General features: G+C 37.9%; 1 protein-coding gene across 14 annotated transcripts in view; it reads left to right on the top strand.

Annotated features, from left to right (window-relative positions):
- The window catches only part of ablim1a (actin binding LIM protein 1a), a 35,390-nt gene extending 21,138 nt beyond the window's left edge, over positions 1-14,252 (top strand). For 4 of the 14 annotated variants that reach the window (XM_046876137.1, XM_046876235.1, XM_046876174.1 and 1 more), the window contains 18 exons: positions 1,201-1,288; positions 1,471-1,529; positions 3,921-3,998; positions 4,203-4,358; positions 4,729-4,773; positions 5,241-5,276; positions 5,379-5,508; positions 6,600-6,686; positions 6,964-7,011; positions 7,242-7,388; positions 9,364-9,452; positions 10,043-10,151; positions 10,606-10,667; positions 10,772-10,832; positions 10,947-10,954; positions 11,659-11,733; positions 12,297-12,377; positions 13,138-14,252. In XM_046876137.1, coding sequence (XP_046732093.1) covers positions 1,201-1,288; positions 1,471-1,529; positions 3,921-3,998; positions 4,203-4,358; positions 4,729-4,773; positions 5,241-5,276; positions 5,379-5,508; positions 6,600-6,686; positions 6,964-7,011; positions 7,242-7,388; positions 9,364-9,452; positions 10,043-10,151; positions 10,606-10,667; positions 10,772-10,832; positions 10,947-10,954; positions 11,659-11,733; positions 12,297-12,377; positions 13,138-13,251 — 1,473 coding nt within the window. In that variant the 3' untranslated portion in view covers positions 13,252-14,252. The remainder of the gene's footprint in view (positions 1-1,200; positions 1,289-1,470; positions 1,530-3,920; positions 3,999-4,202; positions 4,359-4,728; positions 4,774-5,240; positions 5,277-5,378; positions 5,509-6,599; positions 6,687-6,963; positions 7,012-7,241; positions 7,389-9,363; positions 9,453-10,042; positions 10,152-10,605; positions 10,668-10,771; positions 10,833-10,946; positions 10,955-11,658; positions 11,734-12,296; positions 12,378-13,137) is intronic. The other 10 variants (XM_046876146.1, XM_046876183.1, XM_046876164.1 and 7 more) reach the window with 10 other exon arrangements.
- Positions 14,253-21,460: the final 7,208 nt, after the last annotated feature.

Below are 21,460 nucleotides of genomic sequence, written 5' to 3'. Positions count from 1 at the left end.
ATCAGGATGAACTGACTCCGCCCCTTAGTACTTATGCCCTACACTTCACATGATGTTTGACAGGGATTCATTCAAGGTTAATTTGGACTGCAGCCATGCAATGGCACTTTCTTTTAAACATGATTGTGATTATTCAAAAGCAAAAAAAGATGGGTGTGTTTGTGATGATAAGTGCTTGAAGAGACGAGAATATGTATTCTTGTTCGTGTAGCACTTACTTTAACTGTAATTATATAAGTAATTACTTAGTGGCATCTTTTGAAGGAGGGTTCTCGCACTCGAGGCATTTTGTCATCTGAGAGTGTCTTGAAAGTGAACACGTCTCTGGGGTCTTGCGCTTCTGAGAGTCATGAAAGGACACGTAAAGTGCACTTAGGAGTTTAGGAATCACCGCAGTGCAAATGAACCATTAGGAGCTTCAGGCGGGTGAGTACCCAAACAACAGGAAAAACCATCATACATATTCCACCGTCGAATGCAAAGATCTGGAAGGAGATGCATGCTGTAATTGTGCAGAAATGTGATTACTTGAGATGTAAATATAAAGAAACAACAGCATTTGAATAGTTAGTGTGCATGCACATTACACATGAATGAATCTAGAACCTTCTATAAAGTGCAGCACAGATTTTTCTGCAGAGGCAGAAATGTGGGCTTGATATGAATTTCTGGTGAGGGTTAATCTTCATTAATATTCAAACCAAGAGAACCTATTGTAGACTTCACTACCATATGTATAAGCATCGTATTATTAGATTCATATCATATCATAGACAGTATGTCATACACATGAACACCTGCCCATCACACCCATTTATCCTTGCTTAGCATCGTATTCCATATTCAGTCTCAGATTTTGGAGCATGGCAATGGGGAATTGTAGCTCATTCAGCTACAAGAGCATTAGTAAAGTCAGGTAATGATGTGGGCTGAGAAAAGAGAAAATGTAACGACACCCTATACATTTGCAATTCCAACAATGGACGCAACAATTTAGGGACGACTCATATATAGGTCAAGGGTTTGTTTACTTTTGGCCTTATATCATTTGTATGATATGTGTAATGTAACAGATCAGATTATAGCCATGTATTGTGTTTTTTTGTTTTCATTTGCTTTATAAAAACTATAAATTATGAATGGAACTAAATATATGTATCTGACCTGGTGTGCGTTTTTGGTTTTGTGCGCAATTTCTAGGCAGGTGACAGACACTATCATCCCAGCTGTGCTCGCTGTAGCAGATGCAATCAGATGTTCACTGAAGGAGAAGAGATGTACCTGCAAGGTTCTGTAACTTTTACATGAATCCTAAAAACATTTGACTGTTGCTTTTTTTTCTCATCTGTATTAAACAAACCAGTTCATGAGGTTTACCGGTTTACTGAGATTCCCAGCTATTGTGTCCTTTAAGTCTTTAATGAGACTTTGCTTACCCTGTTTACTTGCGTACATTATCATTTTTTTTAGGATCGACCGTTTGGCATCCGGCCTGCAAGAGCTCTACAAGAACAGAGGACAGACAAAGGGTGAGACTCTTATCTTGTCTTTACCTGTTCCGACACGCTTCATACTGTCCTCATGTCTCTGTGTTTTGTATTTCAATACACTAAGACAGTAAGGTTTCTCCGTGCATAAGGGTAGGAAAGGTTCCATATGTAGGTTTTCCTGAAATCTAGACCCCCAAACGTGTTGTCCAACTTCCACTTTGCCTTCCTCCACAGCTGTTGCCCGCGTCGCTAGCTCTCCTCGCCAAATCCGAAAGGCAGGTACTGTATTTTCTTTCGGCTGCGCCACACTGACGCCACGCTCCCGGGTTCAGAGCATCATCGCTAGTCAGAATGCTCATACATACAAAACCATGGTCTGTCATTTTGTCCTTGCCATGTTACACAGTCATCGATGCCGTGATCAAAATCGCAATTTCCTTTTAAAGTAGCTCTTCATACATTCCCGATTCTCATTAACCATTTAACTGTGTAAATGTGTAGTTCGTGCTTAAAGAAGCAGTTTGTCATTTTTATAGCTCTCTACCACCTGCATGTGTAATTGTAATTCTAAAAAAGACATTTTTTATATCCACTAAATCCTTCCGTTTCCCACCCCCTCAGCTGAAATGATGTATAACGGTGTGTCCCAGGTTTCTTTCAGCAAAGGGATGGAGCTCATTTGTGGGCCAGAAAAATCCAAATGAATACAAAGTGAATGAAAAAGGCTCCAGTAGATCATAATTCAGACATTCAGTTGCAATAGAAAGCTTTTGAAATATTACAAACTACACCTTTAATGTTATCTAGCGGAGTTTTTGGGGTGGTTCACCCTATGGAGTGTACACGCCGAGAGTCACCTTGCCAGCATGCGTGCAAAAATTCTGTCACATCCAGAAGCACCTGCTTGCGCAACAGAATTTCCGTCTCGATTTATACAGCATGGTTCAAAAGTCTGAGGGGTTTTTTTTTTTAATGATGGTGATTTCACCATTGGGGTGCCATCAATGTCCTGCTGATGTTACATTTACAAACAGGTAACTTGAGTATATTGAAATTTTCAACTGTACGAAAAACCTAGACGGTTATACGGTAAAGTACACATTCCTTTTTATGATATAATCAGTAATATATTATATTTATTTAATATTTTATTATCATACTATTTTGCTAAGAAAATGTGGAGATCCAATAATCGCTTCAAATTATGGGAGAAGTCACAGAGGAAGAAAATGCACCCCAACCTACTACCTGAAGTGAAATTGTCCACATTTCACAAGAATCATGGGAAGTTCTCTATTTCTCTATAATCATTCAAAATATAGATTGAAATTAGATGATTAATTCAAGAATGGAAATCATTTGGATGGCCTTTGTCATTATAAGATTAATATGGATGCTAATCAGTTTTGTGTATATGCTAATTCTATGCTAGGACTTAACTCGTGTAAGAGCAGAATTGATTCCTGGAAAATTTAAAGCATTTTTTTATGTTTTTATTTTTTCAGATTCCATATCCAGAAATGATGTTTTTGCATTACAAGAGTAAAAAAGGTTTAAATGACACTTTCGTTGTTGAATCACAAATTTGAACATGAACCTATTTTTTTAATCAAGGGTTCTTTTCTCATTATCTAATGGTTCTATCTTGTACTTTAAAGCACTGAGAAGTGCTAATTTTATTAATTTTTAATATTGTTTCATAGTAGACGCTGACCTCAGGCCTGTGAGACCTGTTAGACCTCTGGACTGGTATTTAAGGTTAATATACAGTCCTCGCTTCACGTTAGTTGTGGTTCGGAATCAGGTTTGGACAAGATACGTATTTACCTAAAATGATAGCTCCACTGTAGGCCATCAATCTATCAAATCATGTTCAGCCTTTCTCATAATTACATTCATTATTTCTCCCACAACTGAACATCTTTTTTGGGTGGGTTCCTGTGTTACTGTAACCACACCCTCTGTGACTCCTCATGACTCCAGGCGATTCCTTGATTGTGCTGGCATTTTTTCCTTTATTCATCTTTCAACTTTTTCTCATTTAAGAGCATTTCATTAAAAAAAAAAAAAAAGCATTAACAAACATTGAAATTAAATAATGAATGATCTAATTTTTTTTTGAGTAGCACAGAATTAGCAACTACATGAAACGTTTTGGTGAATACAGAGATATAGAGATGCTTGTGAACCAGTAAAGCAGTTAAACATTCGATTTCTTTACTGATAAATGGTTTATATGGTATTTTTTCCATCTGCTAGTGACTCAGATTATTACTAGACATCACATTGCTCATTGTCGGAGTGTATTCCATTAACAAATCGTAGTGTAAATGGTGAACAGGCCTTGACAGTGAGTGTGTGTGTGTGTGTGTGTGTGTGTGTGTGTGTGTGTGTGTGGCTGCTGGTTCTAAACCTGTGTTCACTCCACAGCCGACACGCTCCTCATCTGAGAGTGTGTGTTCCAGACCTGGTTCAAGCATACCTGGCTCACCGGGTCACACCATATATGTAAGTGGTGCCGATCATAAACAAACATACACACACCCACACACGCACACTTGTGTAAAATGTCCTTTTTTTTTTTGTGAGATGATTTAATCACACATCTTTGTCCTTGCAGCAGAATCGTGTTGTAATACGTAATATATTAGTCGTCTCATGATCACGCCCTGTCTGTTCTTGATGTGTTTTTACAATGTGTTTCACCTCCAGGCAAAAGTAGACAATGAGATCCTCGATTATAGAGATCTCGCCGCCATTCCCAAAGTCAAAGCCATTTATGACATTGAACGTCCTGACCTGATCAACTACGAGCCACTTTACACCACGTCCCTCGACGAGATGGAGGAGAGAGAGAGCGTGGCCGAGGTAACACCACCAAGAACACATTGTGTATTTGTCTGGATGAGGATGTGTGTGTATGAATAGCACTTCACAATTGCACTATATATAAACTATATTCCCTTATTTTAACAGTAGGGTGCAAAAGTCTGAGTCCAATAACAAGAACTGCTCTTATTTCATTAATTATCACCAATTATATGTATATTTGTTATCTGATATTCTTGTTATTGTTATGTTATTTCTTGACAAATTAGTCGTTTAGTGCGCAACTGTTTCTTTTTTTGTTTGTTCTTTAATTGTCAAAATAAAACTCGTGAATTTTTCATAACCCGATGAAATAAAAGCAGTTCTTGATAGTGGACTCAGACTTTTGGGCCCTACACTTTGTTAACAGCTTCAGACCTTGAGGCGCGAGCGCTCCCCCATGCCAGACGACCGAGTAAGTCGTGCTCCGGCTAGACGGCTTAGACATGTGACCTTTACCCTGTCACACTGCCTATAAGCCACAGTTGCTTTCATTGTAGCACCAATGAAATCATTTGCATGTGTGTTCGTGTGTGTGCTTGTGTCACCTCCATGCCACAAGAGTGTTTGTAGTTAGTATAGTTTGTATGTTTCAGCATGTTTTGATCCATTTGAGTCCTAAATGGGTTCTGTTTACTTCTCATGCTTTCATCTCCATCCTCAGTTCAGTGCTGGAAACTCAAACTCCTCCAGCTAATTAGCTTATAGCCACCCTGTTTTAAAAGAAAAGATCTGTGATATTGCTCTTGAAGAGCTCTAAAGCATCATTGAGTTGCCAACACTGCACAGAATTACTATTTTAGACAACAAAAAAACACAATTTGTACTGTCATATGCTGTTCTATCCAAGTGTCTTAATTTTTTTTATTTGTAATCTTTCAGACACCAAGAACCATGTCTCCTATCCCGTCTGCAGATGTACGTACCTGTCTATGTAGCACCACGCACTAATATTTTACACGCACTAATACGTTTACAGACATTTGTGTGTGATTCTCCACGATTTGTGTGTGTGTTTAGAGTTTTTATGACATGCGAGGTCACAGCCTGCAGCGGTCGACAAGTCAGGGCTCTATCGGCTCACCCATCTACAACCGCCACTGTTACACACCGACCATGTGTCGCTCGCCCCAGCACTTTCACCGCCCAGGTGAGACACCTTCTGCCTTCTGCTGGACAGTTGCATTATGAGTATAAGCAAGATTTTAGCTAATCAGTATAATAAGCAAGTATGTATTTTTATGATCCTCAAAGTAACTGAGATTAAATAAAAAACATATATATTGATGTCTATTAGAAAATATGACCTACAAAATCCTGTACCATATACACTACAGGTAAATATGTTTAAAAAATTTATAAATATGTCTTTCAGCACCCCATCGTGTAGCTGATTCTATTTTTCCCCTCAGGTTTCTTAGTGTTATTCTTTACAGCTTATTGTGAACATATAATGTACACCGATCAGACATAACATTATGACCACCTGCCTAACATTGTGTCAGTCCCTTTTTGCCACCAAAATAGTCCTGACCTATTGAGCATTAAGGGCATAAACTTCTTTAGCAGTTCTAGCTACAGGTGCTTGTCCGTTTATTCAGACCACGCGGGCCAGTCTTCGCTCCCCACGTTCATCAATATATTTTGGCCGCCCATGACCCTGTCACCGGTTCACCACTGTTCCTTCCTTAGAGCACTTTTGATAGATACTGACCATTACAGACCAGGAACCTTCCACAAGAGCTGCTGTTTTAAAGATGCTCTGACCCAGTCGTCTAGACATCACAATTTACTTAAATCCTTACACTTGCCCCATTTTTCCTGCTTTTAACACATCCACCTTGTGCTGCCTAATATACCCACAAAGAGGTGCCATGATGAAGAGATAATCAGTGTTATTTACTTCACTGGTCATAATGTTATAATGGTATGCCTGATCTGTGTATTATAATTCAAAAATAGATTTGTAAATTATTATTGAAATTAAAAATCAGTCAATGTGAATAAATATGTTAAAGTTTGCAGCATCTTATATCTAATCAATTTGAACAATCTGCTTCTAGCATTTTGTTCTGTATTTACACACAATCCTCCTTCATCTCCTGAATTTTCCTTATTGCTTTTTGGGCCTAAGAGTGCCTCCAAGTAGTCGTTCACCTGTTTGGGTTGTTAAGGATCGTAAAACATCTCTCTGGCCTTTAAACGGCCATCCTCGTTGACCTATGACCTTTTTGATTCAAGGCCCTGAGCCATCCAGTGGGCGGAGCTCCCCTGGGGCCAGCACGCCCCCTCTCTCCCTGACCCCGAAACATTTCCATCTGCCAGGTAGTGAGTATTGAGGATGTGATGCGACTCCTCCTGTCCTGTGTGTCCAATCATAATGCTTTACTTCACTGCGTGTGTCGTCCTCAAGCTCTATTTTGTGTCTATGTGATCGATTTGTGTGTCGTGTTAACTAAGGAATCTTTGCATTTAAATGTCACTTTTAAGGGACATTATTTCATTTCTTCTCTACTGTGTCTAGTGATAATGCATAGCAGATCTATTTCTAGTACATCTCTTTAGTAATGGAGGTCCAGCTTTAAAACAAATCTTTATCTTCCAGATCAGAGCGTCAACATGTACAGGAAGCCACCTATCTACAAACTGCTTGGTAGGAACCGAACACTTTCTCTTCTAAACTTATGCAAGGGTAAACATGTTTAGATGCTGTTTAGAACAGCATTCCTGGTAAAATCCCAGCTCAAATCAGGTTATGGTTATTAAAATAATGATCACACCCATCCTGCTGCTGTATACATCTCTGAGACAAGTATTCATTGAATGATCTTTAGGCCAGCCTCGTTCTTATATCCTAGTTCCCCCCCCTGCTTTACAATCTAGATCCGGCTGCCTTGACAGCCGAAAGCAGTTCTGCGGACGACATCATCAAATCGGCCAAATTTCCCTCGGCACTTGCTCCCGCTCCTGAAGACGTACCTAAGCTAGAGACTGAGTGCTGGCTTTGTCTGTCAACCAGTGGTACTCTAGGTACTGTATGTCAGCGCTGTACGCCTGTTTTCCGTGGCCATTGCCCCTGGCTTGCTCCTGCCTTTGTCCCCCCCCCCTTTTTAATGGATTGAATAGATTAGTCCACTGAGGCTTTTAAATACGAAGTGGATGAAGAGTGATGGCTTTTCCTTTAGTGTTCTTTCATTTTCTTTAAATGCCCCGGAAAAGCGCTCGCTCGTATTTTATATATAATTATTAAAGCACGCTGACTTTTGAAAAATGTTATTGATCCTGATTAACCTTTGCAGCTGTGCAGTTTTTTCATTTTCACCTAAACGTTCATATATTCATTTGAACATCTTTAAAAAAAAAAAAAGACCCATGAATTACATGTAGTATATGTTATATACTGTGTCTTGCATATTTATTCATCACCATCAGTAGAGTTACTGAACTGAAATGGACTTTAGGATGATGTCATTTATGTTCCAAAATAGCCATTAGTGGGAAATTGTGGCAGAAATCCATCATTGGCATAATTGTTTATAATGTGAAGTATGTAGATAGTAGCATCATGTTTAATGGTTCTCTTGGCCTCTTGGTTGCTCTTGGAACGTGCCAGGAATAACTTAAGAGCCATCCTGTGAAGCATCGTGATGGCAGCGTTGTTATTTATTTCGTTTACTTTAGTTTTCTTGGTTGGGACGAGTCAGAGATCTAACCAAGAAAACAAGAGTAATAATTAACACAACGCTGCCATTACAGTGCTTCAAAGCTACTTTGGGGGCTTCACACCAATTTTTGCATTTAATAAATAAAATTCCTATTTATTCCTTACCTTTTAAAAATTATTACTTAAATATTATAGGCAATTTAATGTAGCGCCGTGATGTACAATCTGAATCTTGTTTCAGTGCCTGGCTGTTTCAGACACAGGGGGAATATTTGTGCAAGACACTGTCATGGCACGTTCTTAAAATCTGCCTGGTGAATACACTGCAGTTTTTTTGACGTCATTGTATTTACATGAGAGTCGGAAATAAAACGATTTTATCCAAAGGTGAAAACTGATTACTGCATGTGTAAACGTTTACCTGTTTGCTTCATCTCTGCACTTGTGGATTTTAATATGACAATAACGGTTGGTAAAAAAAATAAATAAAATGTGCAAGGACGGAGATGAGGAAACTCCCACACTCTTAGAAAAAAATTAATAAGTAGAACATTTTGTCCTGATTAAGGGTTCATCTTACAAGGAACCTTTGAAACCAAATTATTTTTCTAAGAGTGTATTCTTTTTGTTGTGGCTGCTATGCAGATTATCTATCTATCTATCTATCTATCTATCTATCTATCTATCTATCTATCTATCTATCTATCTATCTATCTATCTATCTATCTATCTATCTATCTGTATAATATATATATATATATATATATATATATATATATATATATATATATATATATATATATATATATATATATATATATATATATATATATATATATATATATATATATATATATATATATATATATATATATATATATATACAAATTTCTACAAAGTGGCTGCAACAGTTATTCAGTCACCTGACACCACCAGTCTGCTTGTCTTTATTTCATTGTTATTTTCCAGAACCTCCTGTTATCATTATTCATGTATTGGTTGTCATAAAGCTATAGGGAAAAGTTTGTACATGTAGATTTTAATGTGAATCATGACAAACAGTGAGGTGAAATAATACTGAATTTTTTTTTAACATGCCCTTGCAGACTAATCCTCTACATTTTTCCCTATAGAGGGATTCATGCACAAATGAGCTTGGACTTTAGAACCAAAAGGGAATTGCTATCTGATGGCGATTCTTTTTTCAGATGTAGATGCAATGAAATACTGCAGATCTGCAGCCTTTAACATGTTCAGTTTATTTTAATTTTGCAAAAGGCAAGGGTGTGTTGAAAGTCATATTGAACCCTGGATATGTGACATTTCCCGTTAATATTCCAGGCTGTGATGCGGGGAGACGGAGATCGCGAGAGGAGGATGAGGAGGAACTTCAGAAACGCAGACAACTCCAAGAAGAACATCTCACTAGGGTAAGACTAAGGTTATTTTCCGAATTTTTTTTCGGTATGAACTTTATCTATTGTCTTCCCTAGCAATCTTCCAAAGTTATCTTTGCAAAATTATTCTGTATAAGTTCTCATCATTTATTAGTTTCAAATTCGATTATTTACCCTGACACAAGATCTGCCATGGTGGCAGATGTTTTTTTACTGAGCCCAATCTGGCAACCCTGTCATTGAACAACTTGTTAATCTTTACTGAAAATAAAGTGTACTGCATCACTGGACCCCTTTTAGTGATTCCTGCAGTTCCAAATTGACCCCTAGGTGCAGTAATAACTGTGTGGAAGCTATGACGGGGAGTTATTCATACATTTTTTTTAAATATTTTGGCAGCTCATAATGAGACACTACTAGCTCTATGAGGTACTACTGACTAAAGTGTCCTATAAACTCCAACAGGAATGAATTAGGCGTCATTAACTGAAATGAGTTATGGGCTTTAGGACTTAATAGTCAATCCTGTGTTCACCTAGTTCACTCACTATAAACTATAAGTCATAATTCTACTCTCTATTTGATAATTGCATCAGTGTAAACCGGACTGTTTGTGAGAACAGATGCAGTCTGGTCTTGGGAAGCTTATCCTGAAGGAGGAGAAGGAGAAGCAGCTGTTTCAAGAACGAGCACGAAGTCTTTCTGCACAAAGACAAACAAATGGCAACGCTGGTGTGTATAAGTTCACTTTAATCATACAAAGCTCTTTTTAGCATCTGACAACTATTCTAAATCTAAATGCCTGACAAATCTAAACATATTAACTAGATATAGCTTTAATATCCATCACAGAATTCTGCACTAGCATCGTATTTGTGCTGAGCTACTGTACAAAGCATAACGCTGTTGTTAACCAACATGACTGTAACATCTGATTAAACTTAATGGCTAGTTGTCTCAAAACCAGGTGCCCTGATGAACAGAAGGTACACAGCATCTAATCTCCTAATCTCTTAATTACTAGGTTCTCTTTGTTCCTTTGTTAAAGAGACACTAATTTCGCATTACTAATTACAGTTATAGTGCAACTTCCATGCTATTGGTAGATAATAGATATGAAGCCTCCTTTTTAATGATGTCTAATCATGTTTTCCTAATATTTGTCCATTGTATTCTTAAATTGCAGATCCAAATTCTCCTGCCAAAACAGGCTCACTCCCTGGCTATGGACGGAGCGGGTTGCATCGGGTATAACTTATTATTGTAATTATGATTATTTTTTTCAATTTCAACTATACCTGCTTTAGCAATCTAATGCGATTAAATTTCCTTCTTTTTTATCATTTCTGCAGCCTCAGTCAACTGACTTTACACAGTTCAACAGTTACGGAGACATCTCTGCTGGAGGACGAGGTTAGTTAACAAACGCACCTCCAGCGTATAAATATAGCGATGCTATTATTTAAAAGAAAATAAACATTTTGCTGAACATTGAATTTATGTATTTGCTTTTTTTTTCTTTTGCAGAGTTCCAGGTAAGTGCCACAGCATCAAATGTCAGTTTTATCAGCTACATACATATTTTCCATATTTCAGTTGAAATGAGCTGAAATGACTTTAATGCATCTGTTGCGTTGAGACTTTCTCTTGCAACATGTTTGTCACACTGGCAACGCAGTGTTTTGGCCAGTAATTACTTTGCTTTAAACCTAGACTGATCTTTTGACATGGTTTGTTAAAGATAAGGTTCTGTTTGTTTTTTTTTCCCCTGATGTCATCGTTTAATTGGTTTGACTTGAACCTTGTAGCTGATTATACTGTGTCATTAACACAACTTTTACAAGATATTAGATTGTTTAATTTTTTTTTTTGTTTAGTGACACTTTGACTTTACTATGATGAATATACATTTTATTATAATCTAGTAGTCTCAATAGTCTTTCCATTAATCAGCCATAAGTGATAAGACAATCTTTGGAATATTGTGATCCACCATGCCAGGTTAGTTTGATCAAAATCACTTGGGAATTGTTAACATTTAACCCAAGCAAATATATTTGGTTGAGTGGGTAGAGAATGTGTCAGCTGGTGAAGGATGGCCTGTGTACTTCATACTTTCATTTTTCTAATTTGGTCTTATTTAATTTAATCTGAACACATTTAAAAGAATACAAACTATTCTTTCCTGAAATGCTGTTTTGTGGTGTTATTGACATTCAGTCCATTTGTGTGTTCATAGCCATTGCAGGAAGGCCATCGGCCTGTCAGTAGAATGGACAGGGGGGTTTCGATGCCTAATATGCTGGAACCAAAAGCAAGTATCAGACCTATCATTGCTTACTGCTTTCCTCCATGTACAACTATTTGATAGTACGGTAACATGGGGGAAAATTTCAAAATGTATTCCAAACCTTATTGTCATAAGCAAACTTGCATGTCTGACTATATTACTATTAATCATACCAATAAAAACATTATCTCTATTCCATTTTCCTCAGTATTTTTCAGTACAAAAATCGCAATTCATTAAATTTTGTTATAATGTCTGTGTTGCATTTATGTGCTAGCACTCATAATGGTTAATTAACCCCAATCGGATCATCATAATAGCATGGGAAAATAATGACATGCATATCTAAAATAATGCTGCCTGACTGATTGGGAGTGGGAATGTGGTAGCTCAATCTATTAGGGTCAAGAGGGTCAGGGGTTCTAGTTTCAGTACCACCAAGCTGCCACTGTTTGGCCTTTAGGTAAGGCTCTTAACCCTTTCTGCTCTATGAGTGCTGTTTCATGGCTGAAAGAATTCTGCTGTAATGTACATGGTGCAAGTTAAAGCCTTTTTTCTGATGGGTGTCTTTTTTTTTTTTTTTAAAGGTATATCCGTATGAAATGCTCATGGTCACTGGCCGTGGCCGATCCAAGCTGCCCAGAGATGTTGACAGAACCCGGCTGGAGGTACTGGTCCTCTGATTGTCCTTATATTAGTTTTATGTAACTGTAGATTTAGGGCTTTCAAAACAGTAAACCTGTTTCACTTTGGGCAACATCACACTTGCATGGATTATTTTCCTGTACCAGCATACCTTTATTAAATGAAGTTTAAATTCACAGTATTATTTGAATGGACTTGTTCAAAAGAGTCAGGTTTTCTCTGGTAACACCATTTTTTTATAGGGGGTATTTAAGATGGGTGCTTTAATTGAGTAGTCACATGCGGTCACATTTGTCCTTTAGCACCAGATAAGCCCTCAACTCCAGACTACTGAGCCATTTATACTTTTTACAAATAATTGCTGAAAACCTTAAGCCCAGCCTTGAAGCATAACCTTCACACTGAGCCACCAGTACAAACACAGAGCAGGTGAGGTCAAATCCTTAACAAGAATTGGATGAAAGGAGGTTTGGGGTATCAGTCTTTCACTATTCAGGATTATCTTTTGAAAAGCAGGCAGGCAGGCCTATGTGAGGCTCTGTTGGAAATCTTACATCTTTGAGGTTTCTGGTTTAAATTTGGCCTTGGTGAGCGTAATGCTAAAACTCAGGGTTACCTAGTTGGGATTTCTAAACAGAAGTTTTTTCTAAACAGACGGTGTTCTCCAACCTGACAGGATTTTCTGATAGGATCTTTATGCTACATTCCAAAAGCTAAATAGCAAACTTGACCGAATTTCAGTCAGAATTTATGTTCTGAACATAAATTCTGCTCTCTTTCCAGCGACACCTGGCTCCAGAAGTGTTTTTTGACATCTTTGGAATGGAAAATCAGGAGTTTGACAAGTTACCTCTATGGAAGCGCAACGACATGAAGAAGAAAGCCAGACTCTTTTAAACCTTCTGTTTAACCTCTTCTGTAATGTAGCCATGTATTTGCTTGTAATCTGTCTTTCTTTCTCTCGTGGCCCTTGGATGTGCTTATGGGAAAGGAATGTGAGAAGGGTTCATGTTTATTGTTTAGCACAACATAGCACCATGGTATCATCATATGAAACAAACAGTGACAAATCATTGCATTAGCACATAAGCATCAGATGTTTAGAAACTCATATCTCCTTATCTTCTCTTGCCTAATGGAATATTTTTTTTTTGACTGCTCACTTCTTCTTAGGTATTCATGCAATAAGACTTTTTGTTCAGTTCCCTGTGAGTGAATGTCTTTGTAGTGGGCTTTCAGGTTTGCTAATGTTATATGTTTTTGTGTCAGATGTTATAAGCACTTCTAAGTTCTCAGATATTTCTTTTTGAAAGTCTGTCCCTCAAATATTTCTCATCTACCCATATTCGCAATGCTGGATGTTAGTCAAAAAACACTTTGCATCCGAAAAAAAACGAGTTCGTTTCACTGGAACGTAAACCCGCACTGCCATTTGTTGTACGTATGAGTGATGTTACAAGCAAATCAATTGATAAACTGTGCGATAGACAGCAACACCAAAGGTATGGTCATGCCCAAGGGAGCAAAACACAGCAGTGGGTATTTCTCAGGATCCTTTCCACTGAAGGCTTAATAGGACCAAACATTTATTGCTGGTGTAAAATACAGTATCAGGCAATGACGTCAGAGCAGCTTTTGTTGTAGTTATGTCTGGGTGGTGGGTGAAGGAATGGCATGGCTTCTTCCTCGCTCTCTCTTCCTGTCTTTACACTCGAAACCATACGCACAGTAACAAGTGCTTTCTCTCAGCTGTTTGTTGGTCGAATCAAATTTTCTCTGGTAACCAAACTGCTTGCAAAACACGAGGATTTGGCAAGCGACGAACGTGAACTCTTCATGAATGAAATATTTTATTGATGTAAAAAATAATTCTCGTTAATAAAATGCCGCAAACCGAATGGTTTTGTTTGTTTCAGTTTGCAACATCACATGATTACAAACTCCTTTCAGGTCACTTTTGGATTACAGTGAATTTATTCTGGTTTTAAACAGCTATTTAGTAGTTATATGTGTACCCCTTTAGGGACTACATCCACATTAAAGTAATATTAAACTAAATAATACAAATATATTCGCGTTTCACTCTGTTTACTTGAAATTATGTAAGTGATTTCCTGTTAAATATATTTTTCCATTGCCATTTTTACCTTAAGTATTAATGTATCTGATATACATTTAAACTTAAGTCATACATATAATAGGGTGTGCGCTTACAGAAAAATAAACAATGGCCCGTTGTTGCATGTTTTCAGATAAAATTTAGTAAATACATTTTTTTTATTCAGAAATACTATTTGTGCAATGCACTATTTATGACTTTACATCTATCTTCTTCTTCTTTTTTGGCTGCTCTTATTATGGGTCGCCACAAAGGATCACCCGTCTTGATATTACTCTGTCCTCTACATCTGCCTCTTTCAAACCAACTACCTGCATGTCTTCCCTCACCACATCTATTAACCTCCTCCTTGGTCTTCCTCTTTTCCTCCTTCCTGGCAGCTCCATCCTCAGCAGTCTCCTACTGAAATACCCCATGTCCCTCCTCTGCACATGTCCAAACCATCTCAATCTCTCCTCTCTCACTTTGTCTCCAAAACATCCTACATGTGCGTTCCCTTAAATAAACTCATTTCTAATCCTGTCCATCGTTGTCACTCCCAACGAAAACATCAACATCTTCAGCTTTGCTACCTCCAGCTCCACCTCCTGTCTTTTACTCAATGCCACTGTCTCTAAATCATACATCTCCTCATGTCTCACCACAGTCCTATAAATTTTCACTTTCACCCTTGCAGATACCCTTCTAACACAATATGACTACTTCTATCTGATAAATAGAAAGATTGTACACAAAGAAATGCATTATCAGAACACCAGAGGGCACCACGTGGTTTATGGTTTCCACTGAGGTTTATCTGAGCCACTTGTCTCTGGTGAAAACAAAATACCCTGTGGTTTTTAGCAAGACTGCACTGGAGTTCATTGCATCATATATAGTCCAAATTATTTTCGCAACAGAACTGCAATAACTGTTGATTCGTGGCCAGGTCCTTGGACACATGGTCCTTCATCATTTATTAATTCATGTTCTTCAGAGAACAACCAGCGGTAACAACACAGCCTTTACAATAGTACGGTGATAATCTAATTTAATTATCTAAATATAGATGTAGTGTTGTGATGTTCATATAAGATCGAACGCTCTAAAAGTAAAATTTCATGGACTGTTATCATTACGAATTTAGAAAACAATTGTATCAAGTGTTTCTACCCTGAATCTCTGGATCTGCCAGTGATAGATAGCAAAGCACTTCATGTCATGGCTGTCTGATTTTGGACAAAGAACTAAAACCATAAAGATGCATTGAGGGTTAAGTAGCTCAGCTGCTTTACAGCTTCATGGCCCATAAATAACTCAAACAGAGACATAGACCAACAAACCCTGTTTGTTTTACTGAGATGGGGCTACAGTGTACACAGATAAGACCATCTATTTTTTTAACATGCCATCATCATGCATGTGTGTTTTATATTGCCTTAGTTTATCGGTATCTTCATCTAGTGTTGCTTTATCTGTTGAAATGACTAACAGCACACGTTTCCTCCATAATGACACTGTAACCAATTTAAAATGAGAATTTGAAATATAGGATTGGGAAAATTTTGATTTTCTACAGTTTTTTTGTGGGGTGTTATTCCTCTCATACTAAAATACCAATACAGTTTGCCAGCAATTTTGATTTATTTATTAAAGAACAACATTTAACGTTAGTTGTTATTATTTATGTTGTAAAAAATTCTTCAACAATTGCGGATCATCAGGACTGACAATGGTTGGATGTACAGTAAGGTATATATAAATACACCAAAAACATGTTGGAGTTATGCAGAGGAGCGCAGTCATGGGTGACCAGGAAGTAGAGTAGCGGGCTAAGAACACAGCCCTGTGGGATGCCAGTGTTCAAAATGAGGGTTGAGGATTTTTTTTTTTTGTTTCATTTTAGTGAATGTGTGTGTATGAACAGTCATGCAGCAGATTTGTGTCTTTGAAACAAACAGATTTCTAAAGCAAATGCAGCCAACGATTCTTATTAATGAAGTCTTGCAATGATTGCATGGGTGTGTATGTCTGTGTGTGTGTGTGTGTGTGTGTGTGTGTGTGTGTGTGTGTGTGCGCACATGTATGAAAGCACCAGACAGTAATCAATATGGTGACTCCTCTCATGCTGGGTTAAGAGTGCACTTGTTAACAATCCTGTCTTTAATTAAACTCCCGCTGCTTCGAGGTTTTAAGAGTCTTGAAAACAACATTCTCTCTTTGCGTGTCTGGCCAAAAACACTCCCATGGGCATTTCCTCTCAATCAGCCCGCATGAGTCACAGCTGAAGCTCACTTTTAGTGCTCTTCTACTTAGCCAGTAGACGAAGGACATCCACAGCAGGAAATGGCAAAGACATCTTTCTTTCCTCCCTCCAATGATTTAGAATACCCAGAGGGGCTCGGAGTCGCTAGACGCTCCTACCAAGAGGTCACCCACCTTGACCTCTTTATAGGAAGCAGATCAGAAATCTCACTGGGAATGAAAGGAACTGGAACCAGTGTAACAGGAGCTTAAGTAGGATCACTACGGCGAATCCTTTGACCTGTTCCTGAACCATGGGCATGTTTTGAAAGAAAAGATGAACTCCCATGATTCTGATTATATAGATTGGTGTTTGGGTTCAAATATGTTACCACAGGACTTGAAGAATTCACATTTCTTTCATGTAGGTCATGCACGAGTCTCCCACAGCTAAGATCATATTATATCAGATGAGCTAATTATTAAAGGATGGTCTGAGAAGCTAGCGCATGTATGGGATGAACAAAATTGTGAATTTAACATTTTAGTTGGACAAATTTAGCTGTTGTAAGCTTAAAAATATGACAATGCATAACTCTGTTCACGTATATTATGTTCAAGTTATATTAAGTAACCCTCTCTCAAAAAAGTCTTAAAAGGTCCAAAACCAGTTAACTCCCTAAGTTTTTGTAGTATCAGTGTACCATCCAGTGAAAATTTAGTCACGAATGTGTTTACTTTGACCTTGAAGTGTTGAGAGGTTGCTTTATTTATTAGCAAACATCGTAATTGCTAGTGAATTTCTTTCTGTTTATCCTTATTGCTAACGATGTGATTCTGCTTTGGCTTTAAATCCTCGTCTGCACAATGCAAACCCACAAATTCATCCACTATATCTGAAAACAGTTATATTTACGTAATACATAACTCCTATTAAATTTAACACCTAAAACAGCAATCCATGGCTGGAATTCTTGCTTGAAATGTTTACAATTTCTTTAATGCTTGAGTATTCATTAAGTCCTGCCCCCTGATGAAGATAACGCAGGAAGATAATAAATGTTCAGGGAGTGTTCAAGGCAAACCATGCCTTTTAATTGTACAGGTATAAAAATGAATGCTAGCCTGGTGGTACTACACGCAGTAGTAAGTGGCTAGTGTGACCTATTACTGATAGGTGGCGCACATGTCACAGGCCAGTCCAGAGACCGTTAATCAAGTTGGCAGAAAACAGTGTTGGTGTGTGCATGGAACAGTGTGTGGTAATGAAGTTTCTTGGAAAACAAAGGCGTAAAACCTGCGGATATCTACAGAAGATTCATTTTTTGAAGATTACGGTCATTTGAATGGTGTAAACATTTCAAAGATGGCTGTACATCCATCAGTAACAATCCCAGTTATGGTGGTCGAGTTCCTTGGAGGTCAGCATTTTAGCACTGGTGATTAAATGAAGCAGGCTGTCCTAGGATGGTGCCGGTGTAATGACAATCCTTTCTATGTTGAATCTTTCCAGGCATTAGCTAAAAGCTTGGTATAGGTGTATAAATGTACAGGGGAGCATTTTAAAAATGTATGCAGTTTCCACACTTTTTGTTTTTCAACTCAAAAGTCCCAGTTTGACTTGAATGCCCATCGTAATATGATTGTTGTGATGCTGTTTTATTTTATGCCCACTGGAAAGCCTGCGTAAGATGGGCGCTACACTTTTCCTGAGTTTGCTAGTGTACTTCCTCAGACACTATTTCTAGTTGTCCTTGAGGTTGTAATACCAGCCAACATCATGTCAGTACATGTGACATCAATGGTCAGAAACTGATATGGACAGACAATGCTGGAGTAAATGTGCAGGAGGTTTATGCTTACTATTAATCAAACACCCGGGTTTGTTAAAGCACTTTATTGGTCCATTGAAACCAGTGTTTCAAACCTACCATGCCCCCTAGTGGATCCTCCAGATGCATAAAAGGTGTCCATATGAGTGTGCAAACAATCCTAAACATGCCTGTTGTGAAAATAAACTTATTTGCAAATAGAGTTATGCCTTTGTGTACTTTTCACTACACTTCCTGACTTTACACTTTACTTCTGTGAACACTAAGGTTAGTATCTCATTTGTGTGTGTGTGTGTGTGTGTGTGTATTTATGTATACAAAGTGTAGATAAGTTATTGTGATGCAAAAATTCTAAAATGCAGTTTAGATGCAAATAAGTACGTGTGCGTCAGTCGTGCTAACATTTCACACCTTAAGACCATATGTGTGCTTGTGACACACACGTGTGTGTTGGTAGGGGTAAGTGAATGTTTACTCTTCCTTCACTGCTTCCAGTAATGCGTTAACTCTCAGACCTCCTGGGCAGGTTGCTGGGGGTGTGGAGTAGTTTTTCAGGAAAAAAATGCCAGTGTTTGCTCTTTGCACCTCAGCATGGGGCCTGACTGATAACACACACACACACACACACACACACACACACACACACACACACAACCATAAAGCATTCAGCTTATAGCCATTTTGCCAAGTTAAAGAATCTTGAATGAAAAACAGCAAAAAAAAAATGTATTAAAATAAAAAAAATTGTAAATATTAAATATATTTTCTATGTAGAACAAAAGTACAAATTATGCACAAACAGGAATGAAAGAAAATGGAATTAAACCAACAAAAAAGAAAATTATAAGTTCTTTTTAAAACTTGCTCATTATAGAGTTAATGATCTTATATTACAGGTCTAATAAAACTGACCTAGCTACTGCTGGCTAAGCTTAGCCTTCCAGTTCAACAATGTAAATAAGTGTTGAGTACACCGTGCTGTACCCCCTAGGCAGCTGAGTTAGCCGATTCTAGTGAGAAGATGTAAAAACACTTCCAGGGTAATGTTTTTAAATGAGTCCAGGCTACGAATGAGAGACTCTAGGGGTGTCTTTAAGCACCAGGCCTTAATAACAGTGAAAAGTGCATGACTCATGGACTGTGTGAGAATGTCTGGTGCAAACGCAGCAATTTTCCCAGCTCCTGTTTTTCCTTGTTTGGAACAGTTTTGCTAGCATAGGTATAAATTAAATCCAGGCAGAGAGACAGGGAGAAAAACAAACTCCAGGATGTGTGCTTTCATTCTTTAACTGGTCATTCGGGAGAAGTTCTGCATTATGTTGCATTTTGAAATGCTTTTCTGCTTGCCATGGTTGTGTTGAGTGGTTATTTAAGATCTCAAGCCAATCTGGCCATTATATCCATTATTTTCATTATATATTCTGTACAACCCTGGTCTTTTTGGGGAAAATAATCAAGCTGTACAATGTAGATTGTAATGTGTGGTGTTTAGCATCATGCAGGTCACTTAGCAAGAAACAGAGGCACTTAATTACCTGGGTGTTTACGTGTGACATCCTGCTAATTTAGACAAGCAGCAACTTCATTAACCAGTTATATGTTCTTTGGACCTCATGCTGACTAGAAGACTGGATCTTATTAACCTTGCATATACATAAAAAAATAACACATCAAGGCTGACTAGCCATCACACTTCACACCTATCACATGACATTTACTTAACAATTCTGGCTTAGCACATAAGAAATAGTCGGAATATCCCATAAGTAGCATCAGTTTCCTGAAGATCACCAAGATGGAGCAAGATGAAAAGTAACTTCTTTTATTTTCTATTTTCAATGATTCTGCCAATTTGTGCAGCTCATTTACTCCTGTTGCTAAAGCGAAATGCAGTATTGTAGCAATTAAAAAAGAAAAGCCTATAAAAACAGAGTGATGTTGTCAGATGTGGGTTAAGACAGTTCCTGAAGGGATTTAATGTTAAAAGATGAACACATGAAGTGTTAAATGAGCTAAACGGCACACTAAATTCTTTACCATCCTGTCAGAACAGGCAGGCCCAAGCGCACCAGGATTAATGGAGTCTGTACGGCATGTCATATGCAATTGAATAAATCCAGCTACTTTCTGCATGATCGAATCTCTTGCTTGACTTGAGAATCAAATCATGGTGTGTTCTTGCTTGTTGGTTAGTTCTTGAGAATTTTTTTACGATGATCTGACATTTGAAATGAATCATGTTCACCACTCTGTACATTTTCTGTAAACACTCCAGGCTGGAGGACCTATTGTAGGTTACCATGGTTCTCTGTAGAACAGTTGTAGGAGGTGAGACCATTTTTAGTGCTGCCCAATGTTGCCTACTGTGCAGGCATTGGGACAAAGCAGGTTCAAACCCAACACATTGCTTTCTGCAGTTAAACAGGTTTCACTGTCGACATAAAACCGGCATCATTTTGAAGACCAACTATGAAAGTGTATCGACGTGGTTGCGTGTATGCTTCAGTAAGAAGATTTGCATTGTTACAGTATTTATATGTTTAATCATTTCTTCTAATACATTTTGCTACATTAGTCTACAACAAGCAGCAATGGCCTCCCCATTGTGCTGTCTCGTAGCTTTGTTGGTTAGCTAGCTATCTTATATATATATTTTTTAAAAACACTAGAAGGAGTTGGTTTGTTAGCTAACATTAAATTGTCATGACAATTTCTCCTCTTGATGAAATCCTTTACACATTCCTGGACAGTGTATGAGATAAACGCATATGTAGCCTATTTTTTATCAGGTTTATAAGGGTCATTTCTATAACATTTGTTATTTTTCAATTGCAGTTGAAGTCAGAAAAATGTAGAAAGTCTGAAATCACATGACTGGAAAGCCATCGAATCCCTGTAAAGCTTACGTAAGACCCAGTGAAAGTGAGATTGC

The sequence above is a fragment of the Silurus meridionalis genome, chromosome 2 (assembly GCF_014805685.1).
Source record: "Silurus meridionalis isolate SWU-2019-XX chromosome 2, ASM1480568v1, whole genome shotgun sequence".
In the NCBI taxonomy this organism is placed as follows: domain Eukaryota; kingdom Metazoa; phylum Chordata; class Actinopteri; order Siluriformes; family Siluridae; genus Silurus; species Silurus meridionalis.
This window is presented reverse-complemented; position numbering and strand designations above follow the sequence as displayed.